At 37.6% G+C, this 16,719-nt stretch overlaps 2 protein-coding genes across 2 annotated transcripts in view; one reads left to right on the top strand and one right to left on the bottom strand.

Annotated features, from left to right (window-relative positions):
* LOC148945919 (uncharacterized) overlaps positions 1 to 15,459 on the top strand; it is a 75,877-nt gene extending 60,418 nt beyond the window's left edge. The window contains exon 3 of the mRNA XM_089097780.1: positions 15,365 to 15,459. Within this exon, the coding sequence (XP_088953906.1) occupies positions 15,365 to 15,437 (73 nt within the window). The 3' untranslated portion in view covers positions 15,438 to 15,459. The remainder of the gene's footprint in view (positions 1 to 15,364) is intronic.
* LOC148945912 (transmembrane protein 120 homolog) overlaps positions 1 to 16,719 on the bottom strand; it is a 545,739-nt gene that overhangs the window by 507,308 nt on the left and 21,712 nt on the right. The window lies entirely within an intron of this gene.

Consider the following 16,719-nt stretch of genomic DNA (forward strand, 5'->3'; position numbering starts at 1 on the left):
CCAGCGGGGTGCAAAATAAGTGTTTTTTAGCGTTTTCCGTTTGTTTTTTGTTGTTTTTAGCGGAAATTTTCCGTTATCCTAGAGCTTAGCATTTACTTCATGGGAGACATGTTTCTGAACTAGTTTTGTGTGCTGAATTCGAATATCACATCAGATTCAAGTTTTGTCCCACCGTTAGTGTTTCACATTCATCACCAAACAAGAAATTCGTATTTCGTGGCCATATTTCCCTTTTTTCGTCCTTTGGGGCGAATGAAGTCAGGAATAACGTCGCCCTATCGACTGAACACTATATTTTCGGAAATTTCCGTAAATTGTAAGATTGTCGTTGTTGGAACCCTTGGTCCCAGTTTTGTCAGATAAATGTCCCTCCCAGATTCATTTCTTTGGGCCCCTTAATTATTTTCCTTCCTTTTGTAATAAATGTTAATTTTCCTATTATTTTTTGACGCTATTTTGGGTCCTCTTAACTGCGTACGTGTTTAATTCACCACGAGGGAAAAAGTGCGCAGTTAGGGAGATTGGCCAGTATATTAGGAGCCCTGGGATTGGTTGGAAAAATTCATTTACCACCCCTAGTAACCCCCACCGCGTGCTGCGGTTAGCGGGCGGGGAGAATTTGTCCTTTTTCAGTTCAGTTCTTTTTATACGTGTAACTGGGAGTGAACCAGGAAGTGAGCTCTCAGCAGTAGTTCTGAAACTTGGTGGGTTTCACACAACCATTAGCTTTATTGGGTGCATAGAATACACAATGGAAGGATCCGATTTCCGCAAAGTCCTGGAGCTTGCATATGCCCCAAACACAGTTCCCCATCTCCTAAACGGAAAGGCTATTTCACAAGCTGTTCGAGGTCTCTTGCTAGTTGATAGTGCTCTACATGCCGTGCTGCTCTCCGAGTTATTTGACGATGATCTCTGTTCAGAACCTGAAAAAAAGTTAGGCACCAAAGAAGTTGCAGACCTTAAAACACTATACAGCAAGCTAATGAATGGAGAGGCAACAATGACGGAGGTTGAAGAAAATCCTGCACTCAAGCGGATCAAAGGTTTCGTTGACCAGAAGATACTTGATCTGTCTCAGAACAGAACTTCAAAGCTGTGGTTTCAGCTTATGAATATTGCTGGGATACTTCGTTCTTTCATCAAAGCTGAGCGGATGGGGCTTTGGGACTTACACCTAAAGTCTGTGTCTGAAATTCTACCTTTTCTTGTGGCCTGTGGTCACAACAACTATGCCAAATCGTGCCGAATATACCTTCAGAAGATGGTGAAGCTTGAATAAACCCATCCTACTGCTCATAGTTCATTCCAACAAGGAATGCACGTCGTCAGACGATCTGATCGCTATTGGGCTGGCTTGTCGACGGATCTAGTTATTGAACAGGAGCTTATGCGCTCGTTGAAAAAAGCAGGCGGACTGACTAGGGGTATGGGCATGACCGAAACCCAGAGGTCGCTGTGGGTTTTAGTACGCCCAACCTGCTCTGCTGTTAACCTTCTAATGGAAGATCTGACGCAATTTCTCTATGGGACAAGCGAGCAGCACAAGGAGAACGCAGGCCCCAGACAAGAACGAGACTTCAAGGATACGCAGTCGATGGTCAAGTACTTTGAAAATGGCTCACCATTCGGAGGAGATACCCAGCTTAGAAGCATTGCTACCGGTTTGACTGCATATGAATCTGCAAACGTTGACTGTGCGAAGGCTGTCGGGCTAAAAATCCTTGATGCTATGACTGGAAAAGTGGCGATGGATTTTGTTTTCCGAAGAAAGGAACAGGCAGTCCAGATAACAACAAAACACACAGCTGGAGGAGATTGCAAGCGACTGGATCCAGCTTTGCTATTCCAACGCTTCATTGCGTTAGCCAAAAGGATAAGACTTCCTGAATCGGAGTGCTTCCGGTATGAACTTTGTTCGTATCCCGCTGCTCTGTTGACAGCTCATTTATGCCGAGAGTACCGAACAAGGCTGAATTCGCCAAGGCCATTGCACTTGCATGCAAACTCGAAGAAATTCCGTGTGTGCTGAACGACGGGACACACTACGTACTTGACGGTGGATCTCTATTGCACCCAGTCCCATGGATAAAAATGACACGTATGCGGGTATCATACAGAGCTACTCTCTGTATATTTTGCGGAAGTACCCTGGTGCAACTGTTGTTTTCAATGGGTATGATAGTGGACCTTTCATCAAAGATATGGCCCATTCGTATCGTAATCGAACGATTGGTCGCGAGGTTTTCTTCACGAATGACATGCGTCTGAAAGTTAAGAAAGAAGAATTTCTCGGGAACAAGAAAAACAAGTCAAGATTCATTAGTGCACTTGCAGTTCATCTCCGGCAAAAAGGCTATTTTGTAGTCCAAGCCCCCAGTGATGCAGACGTGCCTATTGTAAAAGTTGCTATTGAATCAGCTAAACAGAAGGTAACTGCCGTTATTGGAGAAGATACGGATCTTCTGGTCCTTCTCTGCTACCACTGTGATGTCTCCACTAACAAGGTGTACTTCGCCCCAGAGCCAAAGAAAAATAAAGAGCGAAGGTGCTTGGATGTTCATGAAATGAAAAAAAGATTAGGCCAAGAAGTATGTGGTCTGATCCTCTTTGCCCATGCATTCCTTGGGTGTGATTCTACATCACGTTTCCACAACATCGGAAAAGGTCTTACCCTGAAAAAAGTGATAGAAGACGAAAGTTTTCGAGCATCTGCCAAGGTCTTTATGAAGAAGGCAGCAACAAAAATCGAAGTCAAGGAAGCCGGAGAAGACGCACTTCTTATAATATATGGTGGAAAGAAGGGGGGAAATCTGAACGAGCTTCGAAAGCAGCTCTTCGAAAGAAAGCTCGTCACAGCAACGGCTTTTGTTCACCCAGAGCAGCTACCTCCCACATCCAACTCTGCAGCATTTCACAGTTATAGAGTTTACTTTCAGGTACACACCTGGAATGACGACCGTAATCTAGAATTGGACCCTCAAGAGTGGGGCTGGAAGGACCGAAATGATACATTATACCCTGTGATGACGGACCTACCCCCAGCACCTCCCCAACTTCTTAAGATTTTTAAGTGTTCCTGCCGTTCAAACTGCACCTCTGCTCGGTGCACTTGTGTCAGAAACGGCATGTCTTGCACTCTCGCGTGCAAAACTTGTCAGGGAGCAGAATATGATAATTCTCCCAAATCAGAAGATCTCATCGACGATCTCGACGACGAAGTTTCAAACTACACTGCCAGTGATTAATGTCGCAAGTCATTTGAAAAGTTGCCTGCCTTTTACCAATGTGATTTTTGTTACCTGTGATTTTAGTCAGTTAATACATTAAGAAATGATTGATTATTTTGAAGAAACCTTTTGGTGATGAATGTGAAACACTGTCGGTTGAACATATCCTTGATCTGATGTGATATTCGAGTTCATCGCATAAAACTACTCAAGAAATGTGGTCAAACGACTATGTTATAATAGAATCGCAAACTTCGTGAATGGTGATGAATGTGAAACACTTTTGGTTCACAGTATCTTAAATCTGATGTAATATTCGAGTTCAGCACATAAAACTACATCAGAATTGTGTTTCCCATGAAGTAAACTCTAAGCCTTGAGAAAATCGAAAATTTAGGCTTAAAAACGAAAAATAAAACACAAAACTCTAAAAAACACTAATTTTGCACCCCGCTAGGTTTCTCAACTTTTGATATGTTGTACAGTTTTTTTTTCTACAAGATGGTGTAAAAATCATTTCTGTTGCAATTTGTTTGCGGTCAAACCTTATATTGACTGTACTATATCCCAACAACACAGAAGTGCAAATTTAAATTTTTTACCGTAGAAAAACCACTTCAATAGCTTGCAAAAATGTTCAATGATACAAGTGACAACACTTAATTTTAATACATTTGCAATGTCGATCGAGGAGAAGTCAGAGCCCCTAAATAACTAAATAGAAACTCTTGAAGAATACTAAAGTTAATTAACCAATTTGTGTCTAATGTCTTCAAAGAATAGTTCCCAGCGCATAAACAGCAATAAACCACAATCTCTTTTTACAGCAACAAGGATAGTAGCTGTAAACAACTACACTTTTTACAACTAGAAGCATGTGCTACCTCAAAGGATAAAAAAAAAAAACCTAGGAGGATACGACGATCTAAGGAAGACACCTCCGCACGTGAGGAAATATGAGAATATACAGGCAGAAGTTCAACCTTGTACACAGAAATTGACTTAGGAGCAGTCCAAAACTTCAAATAGAGCCCTAATTGAAAAACAAAAACAGACAACGAGAAACCATAGAAAACATCACGAAAACCTTGCGATTCTAAAAGAAGGACAGGCATTAATATAGCATGATCGCAGATTCGGTGCATGATTGCTTATAAATATCAGTATTTAAGTTTCTTTAAAGAAGCAGAAGCAAAACGGATTTATCATCCTTCAAAACAGCAAAAAATTCCGGGTAGGTTTTAACTCATACAGATAAATTAATAATACTAATAATCAAACGAGTTACAATATAAGTAAGAAATTGTATATCCAAATCTATTGTAAGCATAGTGTTTAAATAATAAATTGCAGAATCATAAGTTCCATTACACCCTATAGAACACTAAAGGTTAAAATATAACTGACACACAATGGACAGTATGCAAGTCCAAACAACAGGCGAGTTAAAACAATAACATATTTGTTTACCCTCTCTTCCTTTGTAAAAAAAAAAAGAGATTAATTTCTACACTAGAAACATCAGGGAATAAATTCATCCTGTTAAGTAGTAGGAAGGCCATTCTCGCGCAAATGAATGTTAAATTTGGATTCATGGTGCACTTCTGTCTATAGAGGTAAGTTTGAACATTACCCCCACCCCCCTCCCCAATGTGCAAATATACGTAAATAGCGACGAAGACCACACTGCCTTTCCATCATTAACAACAAGTAGAACAATAGGGAATTTTTTTTTTATATAAGACAGTGGAATGTAACTTTAAATAAATATTTCGACCCTATATCCAAAGGGCCGTCCTCAGCAAAACAAATAAAAAAGAAAAAGAAAGAATATAAGAGAACTCAAATTAAAATACAATATTTAAAACTAAAATATTTTCTGAAAACAGTCCTAGCGTCATTTCCACCATTTACAATTCAGGACAAATATACACCCTGAATTGGTATATAGGGGTGGGGTGAAAAGAATTTGCGCCAAAAGTGATTATTATATTCGGAAACAGCATAAGAAAAGGCATCGAGTGGTATGTTCATTTTATTCATAGGTTATTGATATGAACTACTCAATATTCACCCATTTTTCATTGTCATTTTCAATTGACTCCAATATTTTTGGCCCTGAATTCATTTCTGAAAGTGTCATTCACCTAGCTCAACGGCTTTCCGAGATAGCAAGAAGTATCTAAACTACAACTATAGGCTACCCTGTATTTTCCTAATATACATTTTTATGTCATATCAATAGTATGGGTCCCATCAAAAGCAAATTTTTGGACCCCTAGCTGGTAAGATGAGACTTTTATTTCAGAGAGATGGCTGTCACAAACAGAGATGGGTCATTCGTGTTTTAAAATGGTGCATAGCTCTAAAGTCTTTGCAAAATTTTGAGAGTAGACTTTGAAAAGGTTTGTTATGGATGTTGCTTCTCCAACGCCTTACTGCATGTTACATACTCATTTTTCTATTTCCAAGAAGAATGTTTGTACCCAACAGCTTTTAACATCCTTCTATAAAATTTGATGATGAATCTACCACATTTCACTTGTTTTTATACTTTGATATATTTCTTCGCAAGGGGTTGAAAATATCAGAAGTTCGCCTGGGGGACGGCCCAGGCAGATATAACGGAGATCATACCGGTTAGCTGTTCTATCTTTTGCATTTAAATCCTTTAATTTGCTGGTTTTTTTTTTTTTTTTTTTGCTAATACTTTTTCTATCATAATCTCATAAAAGAGTGCAAAGAGCAAATAATGGACGAAAAGAGTGAATATCTGGCCCGTGGAGTGAAAGAGAGCAAAGAAAAAAAAGAGTACATTTCACATGAAAAGTGTGCAAGCTGGTAACCCTGCTCACAACCGCCGTACAACTCACCCCACTTTAACTCAACCACCATTCAACGCACACAGGCAGTCCAATCCATGTTGGATTACAACTCACCTGACTTATAACTCGGCTCCTGTTCAACTGAATAGGCATGCAATATTACCCAAATTAATGCACTGGCAAAAAATCTTTCCACAAAAAAAAACTCATTTAGCCAAAAATGAGCAGAAATGAAGTAAAATAATCAACTATCGATAAATAAATGAAACTCAAACCGAGTACAAATTACATAAATTACAAATAATAACCGAGTCAAACTCAAAACGAGCATAAATTAACATGAGTAGGGCTGATAATCCCCATGCCTTCTCAATACCAGAACATAATTTGCACTTTACTGAAGAAAAAAAATAACCGGGGATTGTCAGTTTAATTGACATATACTGATATTTATTCTTTGAAGTTTTGATATTTTTTATTTATGAAAGTAAAAAAAGTGAAAACAATTAAAATGCATTTTGTTTTCAGTAAAGCACAAATTATGTTCTGGTCTTGAGAAGGCTTGGGGGTTATCAGCCCTACACATGTTATTTTCTGCTCGTTTTGAGTTTGACTCGGCTATTATTTGTAATTTCTGTTCGTTTTGAGTACGGGGCACAACTTACAACCCTTGCCCATGGGCTCTGGGGGATTGTGTCCACCCAAAGGACATTGTTATATGATTTTTGGACTATTGGTAACAAAATGGCTACCTCACACTTCCAATTGAATATTTTTCGGAAAAAGAGGATTTTAGGGAGGAGGGGTAGCTAGCTGCTCTTCATAATGTTTGACTCTTAAAAGGGATCTAGAACTATACATTTACAATTAAATGATCTTCTTCTAAAGTTCAAATGACCACCCCTATCATGAAAACCTCACATGCCCCTGGGGCATAACTGAAAATCCTTACCCCCAGACTCTGGGGGATTCTGTCAACCCCAAAGGCCTCATTATATGAATTTTGAACTATTTTTAAACAAATGGATATCTCAAAATTCAAATCGGATGAATTTGTGGAAATACGACGTGGGGGGAGGTGGCTGCCCCCCGATCACTTTGACTCATAAAAACTACACTAGAACATCTGATTTCCAATCAAATGAGCCCATTTTGGAGTTTTTACCACCACCCTTTCCATAAGAACCTTATATCCCCTCGGAGCATAACTTACAACCCTTGAGCTCAGGGCTGTATGGGGGGGGGGTCATCCTCAAATATATAATTTCTAGACCTTTCAACTACGCTGAACGAAATGGCTATCTCCAAATTTTGATTGGATATATTTTGGGAATTGATGCGCATGGGGGGGGGGGAAGACTTGTTGCCCTCCAATCACTTTTGACTAATAGAAAGGGCGCTAGCCCTTTGAATTTACAATCGAATGAGCCTTTTTAGAAATTTTTATGACAACAAATGGCCATCTCAAAATTTTTATCAGATGCATTTCGGGAAAATATAAAGTGGGGGGGGGGGGACTACACCCCCCCCCGATCACCCTGAATCTTAAAAAGGGCACTAGAACTTCTGAGTATCCATCCAATGAGCCCCCTCCGAAGTTTATACGATCATCTTTTCTATACAAACCTTATATGCCCCTAGGGTATAACTTACAATCCCTGCCCTGAGGGCTGTGGGGGGGGGAGGGTTGTCATCCTTAAACCCATAATTTTTGGACCTTTCAATTACGTTGATCAAAATGGCTATCTCAAAGTTTTGATTGGATGTGTTTAAGGAAATGGTGGGTGGTGGAGGGTGCTAGTTGCACCCTCCTTTTGACTTATAAAAAAGGCACTAGGCTTTTCAATTTCGAATCGAATGAATCTTTTTCAAAATTTCTACGACAACAAATGGCCATCTAAAATTTTTTATCAGATACATTTCGGAAAAATACGAGGTGTGGGGGGGGGGGTATCCACGCTCCGATAACTCTGAATCTTAAAAAGGGCACTAGAACTTCTGATTAACAATTTGATGAGCCCCCCTCCAAATTTTACACAATCACCCTTTCTATATAATTCTTATATAACCTCAGGGCATAACTTACAGCCCTTGCCCTGAAGGCTGGGGGAGGGGGGTCTTCATTCTCAAAGATATAATTTCAGAACCTTTCAATTACGTTGAACAAAATGGCTAAGGTTGAATAATATTTTTATTGGACGTGATTGGGGAAATGGTGGGCGTGGGTGGGGGTTTAGATGCTCTGCAATCACTTTCGACTATTAACAACGGCACTAGCCCTTTCAATTTCCAATCGAATGAGTCATTTTCAAAAATTCTATGACAACTCCTTCGATACGAAGTGCCCTGGGCTAAGACAAACCAAACAAACCGAAAAAAATAAGTAAATAATACATAGTGCCCACATCGCTCTTTACTTAGGCAGCGCTGCTGCGCTGCCTATCAAAAGGTTAAATAGTATAAGCTTCTTTTCTGGCTTCCTAGAAATACAATTGGAAATTAGGAAACTTGTAAATGGGCTATTTGCTGAAGATATTTGAGTTGATTGGTTTTATTGGAACTTTTAAAGTGATCTTTCAGTAATAACTCTGGGCTTTCCTCTGGTACCTTAACGTTGTTTTGTGCTTAAATGACAACTAATCTTTAAATGGCAATGTAAATGTTGATTACTTCGAACAATTTCTAAACTCCTGGGCGGTGAAAAGAGAACTTGGTGTTTAAGTGGTAACCTTCGGTAGCAGAAGTTGCTTTGGTTCACAGGCCAGTGCATTTTTTATGATTATGAAGCATAACTGGGAATCTTGGTCTTCTTCCATAGCCATGTATCTGGATTCCCCTACTGTATGTTTCATCAAAATTAGCCAGTAGCTCTATACACTTATCACGATCTAGAAGCTGACCACATAATGACTCAATAACATTCTTTAAATGGTCAGTTGGAATAAATTCCAATACGAACTAATTTTCAACATGTATGTCGAATTGGGCGTTCGTTCCATGTTCATTTTTCAGGCATAAAGCTAGAACTTTTTGAGTATACCTTGGATAAAGTGAATAAGCAGTCAAATATTTGAGCATTTGGAAATCCTTTAGGATTTCAATTTGGTTCCATAATTAAGCTCTCAGCTGACCATGGTTGTGGGAAATTTTTGAATTTCCTACATTTTGAAACGGATCCCAGATTAATTCCTTCTATTTTGTTTCTGGATATTTGTAATGCCTTCGATTTCTTTGCTCGTAAAATTATTTTGTCAAAGTTGTCCCATTTTTGTCCCAGCTTCTGGCATTGTCTTGGTTTTAGTCTTATTTGAATTGCAGAATAATGTCTGTTTACCCACTTTTCCGCTCACCCTCAAAAGTTTCTTGTGGTGTCCCTGAGGAATTAGTTTAAGAACCAGTGCTATTTTGTTCATTTAAGTATTTTATGCAGTTACTTGGTATATTTTTGTAGTCGTATGATTCTACTGTTTCAACATAAGATGGCAATTTTGCTGTCATTCGATATCTAGGATTCATGTTTCCCCGTATATCAAATTATATTTTTGAAAATCGTGTTAAACTTCTCTTAGATTAAAGAACAGGCTAGAAATACATCAGAAAATGAAAGAAGTAAGTATTTTCTATGTTTTTCAAGCAAGTTTAAATCCTTCTTTAATAAAAAGTCTAAGTAATATCATAGTTTTTGCTTGGTGAACGGACTGATTTGAAATTAATGAATCCAATGATACAAATCCTTTTGGTGCAAGTTACAGCTTTTGGCTCGTTAAAAATCCACAAGTTTCCCGAAAAACATAAGCTTTTATTGTAAGGAAAACTGCGCGTTCTCTAGTCACTGCCACGATCCGTACTCAGAAACGGAGACACTTATGACATGTTGTGCGGATGAAAGAGCAATCCACTCCATCCTCCAATGGCATCAGGGTTTCCCCCTCAGTTAGTTCCTAAAGTACTGTAACTGCCCAAATTTGCGTGCTACACAGCGATTTTCGGGGCTAAAGTAAAGAAAATTTTATGCTTGTCGCAGCTGGCACCAAAACACGTACATGGTCCGTTTAAGTGTACTTAGATTAGTTTATAGGTCAATTTTTTAATTTTTTAATTTAGAGGAATAAAAAATTATCCATGAAAATGTAGCTTATCAAAGCGCCGAAGAGAAAAATATACGTGCACACACATATCCCGTATTTATATGTATTTATAATATTGCCATGTATAAACAATGTTCTGCCATATATTTTATGTGAGAAACGTCCTGTAATTGTATTTTATGTCTAAATTTTCTATTGGCTCATATAAGAGAAAAAAATGCTGTAATGCCATACATGATGGAATAGTGCTAAAATAACACTTTCATCCTACAGGTGGGCACAGGTGGCAACCCTGTGCCCACCATATTATCCAATGGAAAAGTGACAAAGGAAACAACTAAGAGCACACGCTGCTGAACATATCAGCTCGACCTATAAAATCCAGACATGTCCATACAACCCCACTGGAAAATGGCAGCAGCACACTTGAGGGACAGGGAGCGTCTTTTCATCGATATCATGGGTGCCTATGCCTATACCCATGAATAAGAATAAATTACATGTATAAGAAGGACGGGCCTGTTCACAGGCTCTAAAGGGGAGGGAAAGGGAAAACGGATTCGAAGTTATTCGATATTTTGAATGAGAGACTCAAAGAGAATGATAAAGTTTAGGATTTTGGTGTGGACGAGGCCCCTAATCCTCTTCCGCACGTCCCTGCGTAAGTGAAAAAAAGTGGCAAAGCTTATGATGTAAAATGCAAAACAAAAAGTAACAGAAAGATACTCTTTAGTCAAAAAATAAAATAGAGGTTTTACTTCTTGCTGTTCAAATGAGAAGGTGATTCTTCTCTTGTATTTTTTTTTTCTATACTGAGGTTTGTGTATTTTTTCTTTAGGCACTGATTGAGGTCGAGCAATGGTTCCAGTCAAAATTTTGACTTTCCTTCTGTTTTACTGGTTGTAAATCACCTCGCTTTACTATTTTTCTTGTAATTTTGAAATACTGTCCCTAAGTAATAATGTAGGATCGCCACCATCCCCCCTGTTTTTCACAGGATCAATGTTAAAATAACCTGATAGCATTTAGGCTGGCATAGTGAAGCCACGCCAGTCAAAGTTCAAAGAATTTACCAAACATCAGTGCTTTTTTGGGAATATATCGGATTGTTGCCAAAGAAAACCACCGAAATTCTGCTCATGCGACGCAAAGGCTTGTCTGCGAAAAAAGTTTGGAGAATTATTTAAAAATATATGAAGTTCCTAGTAAAATCTCGATAAATTCTTTTAAATTCCAAAGACGTGACCCCCTCCTCCCTGCCCTCCTATCTGAAAGAGGTTAGGACACACCTGATTGGAATATGTAGAAGCTCGGGAGGAAGCTTAATCAGCAGGCGTAGGAGCTGATAGTCACCTAAATACAGGAATGTGGATCCGGGCGTAGCCGTAATTATCCTTTTGAAACATATCCAAACCTTTTTTGTTGTAACTCTTGCAACCAGTTACATAATTCTCGCACCTAAAATGTCAATGTTGCATGTTAGATAAGTAACTCATACTGAAGTTCACTTTAACTCACTGAAACTTCAGAGTTGAAACTAACTTTAAATATTAAAGAGGGTCTTAAGACTTTTTCAGAGCATCCCCATGTAGATTACTTCAAATAAAGTTGGCTATCAAAGCTGGACCCTCACCCGAATGTTATACTGGCACGTCCCAAAAATAATTATCACTTCAAATGCCCTGTTTTATTACTTCTTTCTAAATTTCGCACTCCAGGAAAAGTCCAAGCCTCCCTGAAAGGTCTTTCAGGAAAGACTGTTTGGCGGGAGATCTGAACTTCCGTGTCTTTAAAGACTCTGTTTGAGAAAGTCCATCGAATGGATCCGACAAGATCAGCTGTTACGTTCACAAAGCAATTAAAGACTCGTGAACGTTCCTTCCCAGCCTTCTCGAGAAGTCTCCGAGGCCGGAAGGGAAAGCAAACAGAAAATAAACGAACTGAAAATGTAGCCATTGAAAGAAAGCTATTTAATCACAAGAAACAAAAGTTATAGAAAGAGACAGACAATTAAAACAACCAAACCATAAACGCCAGACTAAACAACCAATTTATCCTAAAAAATAAAATATATATATTCAAGACAGAAATAAACCATGTACCCATTCTATCAATTAATGGTGTCAGTTTTTTGACAGGTAGATTGCCAGAAATTCATTTGGGATGGGAGGCAACCAACTCATTTCTGGGATGGTCGCGGGGCTCAATTACTTCGAAGAATTTTGTGGTCGTCATATAGTCAAAATATACATTTGTTTGAATAATGTTACTCATTTCGGAGTAAGTATAAACCTTCCCCCAATCGTACCCGCATGACTGACCGTATTTAAAACAATGAGCTGTGCAAAAAATGTGGTTGTATTCCACCTTTTATGTCTACAATGAGAAAAAGGTTGGGATGACTATGACACATTCTGTGAATGTGGATGTGTGTAGTGCCAAAGATCGTCCCTTTCGTCAAACTATCTAGGGTCAAACGAAAAGCAGGTCATCCCCGAATGTGATAGGAAGTGGTCGTTAGAAAAGATTTAAAGGAAATTGGAACTTCTTGGGGTGCTATAATGAGCTGTTAGTAGTAGTAGTAGTAGCCCAAAACCCTATTTCTGGCAAATCAACCCAAACTTCTGCACCAGTGTGCTGGTGGTTCATTTGTGTTTCTATTAGAGCGTGCTTTGTTTTTATTCAAAACTTGTAATTTGATCAAATTTGCTGAATATCTTGTGTTTTGTTCTGAAAGTATTTTGGTACTAGCAATCGTAGAACCGTACCACCAGTTTTTATAGATGCAACGCGTAACTCAATGTAAGGAAACTTTGGCCTATTTTACATTTCTTTCTAATTTCTATTTAACTTTTAGAACTTCCCTGACTAACTAAATCGCCATTATGTTAAATCGACATTAGAGTTGAATTATCAAACGGCATGAAATTTTGGGAAATCATCTTAGTGTGCTGCAAAAGCATGGAATTCTGAGATTCCTCTTTGAATCCCTGTTGACAATGAATATTAACTATATAAGCTCTTTGAGTTAAAAAAAATCAACTACGTTGCTAGTCTTATGAGCTGGTCGACGATAAAAATGTTCAGGTGATCCTCCTATCATTTTATTCTTTTTTAGCTGCAGCGCATTTCAGACAATATGTTCTTTCTCTTGCTCCCTCTCTCTCTCTCTCTCCCTCTCTCTCTCTCTCCACCTCTCTCCACCTCACTCCTTACTATCTCCCTTTTTTTCTTTCATCCTCTCCCCCTCACTTCCTCTTACTTTGTCTCTTTCTTCCTAATTTTTCCTCCCTAGCTCTCTCTCCTTTTTACTGTAATCATCTCCTACCGTTCAGAATTATTAGCTACTTATTGCCGACGACATAAGACGAAAAACTAAACACCTGCTGACCTCGGTGAATCAAAACCTTGTGTATCGGCTCTTAAGAAACTTTTGTTGGAGCCCCCTAGATGCAGCTCTCCTCCGTAATAACAAATCACCGATATTAAGAATACAATTTGTTAGGTGTTAGCTGTTTCCACGACCCTGATCTCCTTTTTAAAATGCGCTGCTCCCTCCCCAAATAAACTCGTATATACATGCTTCCAGTTCTAACAAAGCTGTCAAATATATTTGTAACGATTAATTCTAAGCAAAAACTGTAGCATGCTATTAAATAAGAACTGGCGCCACAGAGAACGCCATATAAATCTGAACCTGTCTGCCAATTGAAAAATAAATTTATGGGCAAGAAAATTATTAGATTATTGACAGTTATTATCGTTTTGATATGACTTAAAATATTTCCCAACTAAATGAATATGTTCATGTTAATCTAATTGTTTTTCAATTGATAGGACAGTGTACCTTTATTTTTGGAATTATGAGCTTTTGATTACAAATCATATATATCCATATATATATATATATATATATATATATATATATATACATATAATTATATATATTTATATCTATATATATATATATATATATATATATATATATATATATATATATATATATATATATATATATATATATATATATATATATATATATATATATATATACATATATGTATTTGCACAGACACGAAGATCTCACTTAAAACCATGCCAATCGGAAATCTTCGCTTGACTCTAATTTCGACAGTATGTGATATGCCCATTGGCTCACTTTCTGGCCTCCAGTCATTCACTTTGAAAATTCTGGCAGGACTCTTATTTATACACGGTGTGAAATCTCCACCTCTGTACTACAATTAATACTCTGAAGAATGGGCTGTTTGTAGAATTTTGACTCGAACTCCTCGAATTGCATTGATCACGGACACACATTTTTTGAACCTCTCAGCCGTTCTGATTAAAAAGTTAACTTGAATTCTTGATCCGATGTCATTAATAGGGCATTGAAAGAGTTGAATTATGTATTCCGATGAGTTACAGCTCTTAAAAGGGCATTAGAATATAAAATGACCCCTTGCCGTGCTTTACACGCTCAATTGTTCTATATGATTTATCATTGAAGGAGAGACATCGCTATTTACTAAGTCAATGTTCATTGACTATAATTTCATGACAAAAGGAGTATTTTTCCCAATTCATGTAATCCAGATTTTAACAAAAGGGTTTTCAATCACGTCACATGACAAGAACCAGTTAACCATACTATCAAATTACAATTGTTCCAGTTCAGCCACTTCAAATAGCTCAGTTTCGATTTAGCTGTTTAAACCAAATGGATAAAATAAAACCAAACAATGATCCATATGCACGACTTGATCTCTTAGTGAATTGTGGGGAACAGTCAGCAATAAATAGTTGGACACAGACGTCCCCGTCTGTGGAATACCCTCCACCAAAACCGATTCGTACTTTTGCAGCAGAAAAGGATATTGGTGGAGGGCATTCTGTAAGCTGGGAAAACGGAATGTGTCGATGCCGATGTAGACACTACGATAGGGATATTGAATCAATGATTAGCGCTATTAATACTTTGACGCAACTTTGTAGTTGTGGTAATAATAGCATATTCAAAGAGGAGATAGGGTAGCCATACTATGAATTATGCTTCTTAGACTGTGTTCTTTAATAACCATACCCTAAAGATTTTAAACTAACCTGTATAATTTTGTTGCCAGAAAGAATCAGCACAAATGTTTTCATGGTTTCAATGACTTCAGGTTTTTTTACTTCGATGTTTCGATGACTTTAGTTTTTTTTTTAATTTTGGGAAGAGCTCTCTGAGTTTTCTTCAGCCAGAGGTAGCCGATGAGAATCTTACACAGTTGTGTTGGCACCAGGTGGCTTAGTGCTGTTGCAAGTTGTAGTGGCAGTAAAGGTAGCGAAACAGCAATGATAATTAGGGTTGTCAATATTATGTTGTACGTCAACCCAAGCCAAATTGTCTCTGTTGCTTCCTTGGTGAGTAAGTGAGATGAATAGAATTTTTATACTAATCTCTTTACTTTTGTGATTAGAATAGAAACATTTTTGATGTACCCACGAACGCACTTGCTTAGTTTTCTGATCATCTAAACAATATAGTTTCTTTTTCTCTATAAAAATGCTTATTGTCATCCAAAGCAATTGATGTGATACAGAACCACTGTTGACATAAAAAAGTACGGTTGGTATAGGAAATTTTTGTTGACATAGGGAAAGCGCTGGTGATACAGAAAAATACTTTAGCGCTTACAAATCCCCTATAATGTACGGTAATTGGGATAACCCTATTTATCACGGAATCATAAAGAAAGACGCTAAGTTTTCAAAGTCACTTTCCAACACAACTTTGACGCAAGTTACAGAATAGGAATATTAGCATCCCAGCAAGATAAGCTTCTTAGGCCAAATTACCAAAGGTAATCCCATAAATATTCTGCCAGGTAAACATTTTCTGTTTAGCAAATATTGTTTTTGGGAAACGCAATGGGGCATCTTAATCTGCCATTGCAAATTGTTTAGAATCTAACATCTCACATGATTATTTATATTGATCCTAAAGTTTTGAGTTGATTTTTAATTATAGTCCTGGCAAGAGCCAACCAAACAAGTAGCAGGACCATAAATAATCTTCGATTTTCTTTCGATCTTTTCTCCTAATTTTGAAAATATAATTAAGTGACTTTCTCAAATAAGGCCACGCCTTTAACACACCCATATGTAATATTTGTTAAAGGTGCGTCAAAGAAGTTTTCTTCAGTTTATTTCTAAGATTTAGACATTAAAAAATTATAGCTAAAGTATTAGCTATATACTTTTAGCTACTTTTAAATTATTACAATAATTAACCGAGTCAAACTCAAAACGAGCAGAAATTAACATAAGTTGGGTGCAAAACCCCTATGCCTTCCCAAGGTCAGAACAAAATTTGCACTTTACTGAAAAAATATAAATATTTTTACTTTTATAACTTTAATAAATCAAATAATAATAACATTTTGATTACTAAGTATCAGTATATGTATATTAAACTGACAATGCACGTTCATTTGTATTTTTTCAGTAAAGCACAAATTTTTTTCTGGCCTTGGGAAGGCATAGGGGTTTTGCGCCCAACTTATGTTAATTTTTGCTCGTTTTTAGTTTGAC

Source organism: Artemia sp. Qi Xiang Cuo, chromosome 12 (assembly GCF_049724085.1).
Source record: "Artemia sp. Qi Xiang Cuo chromosome 12, ASM4972408v1, whole genome shotgun sequence".
NCBI lineage: Eukaryota > Metazoa > Arthropoda > Branchiopoda > Anostraca > Artemiidae > Artemia > Artemia sp. Qi Xiang Cuo.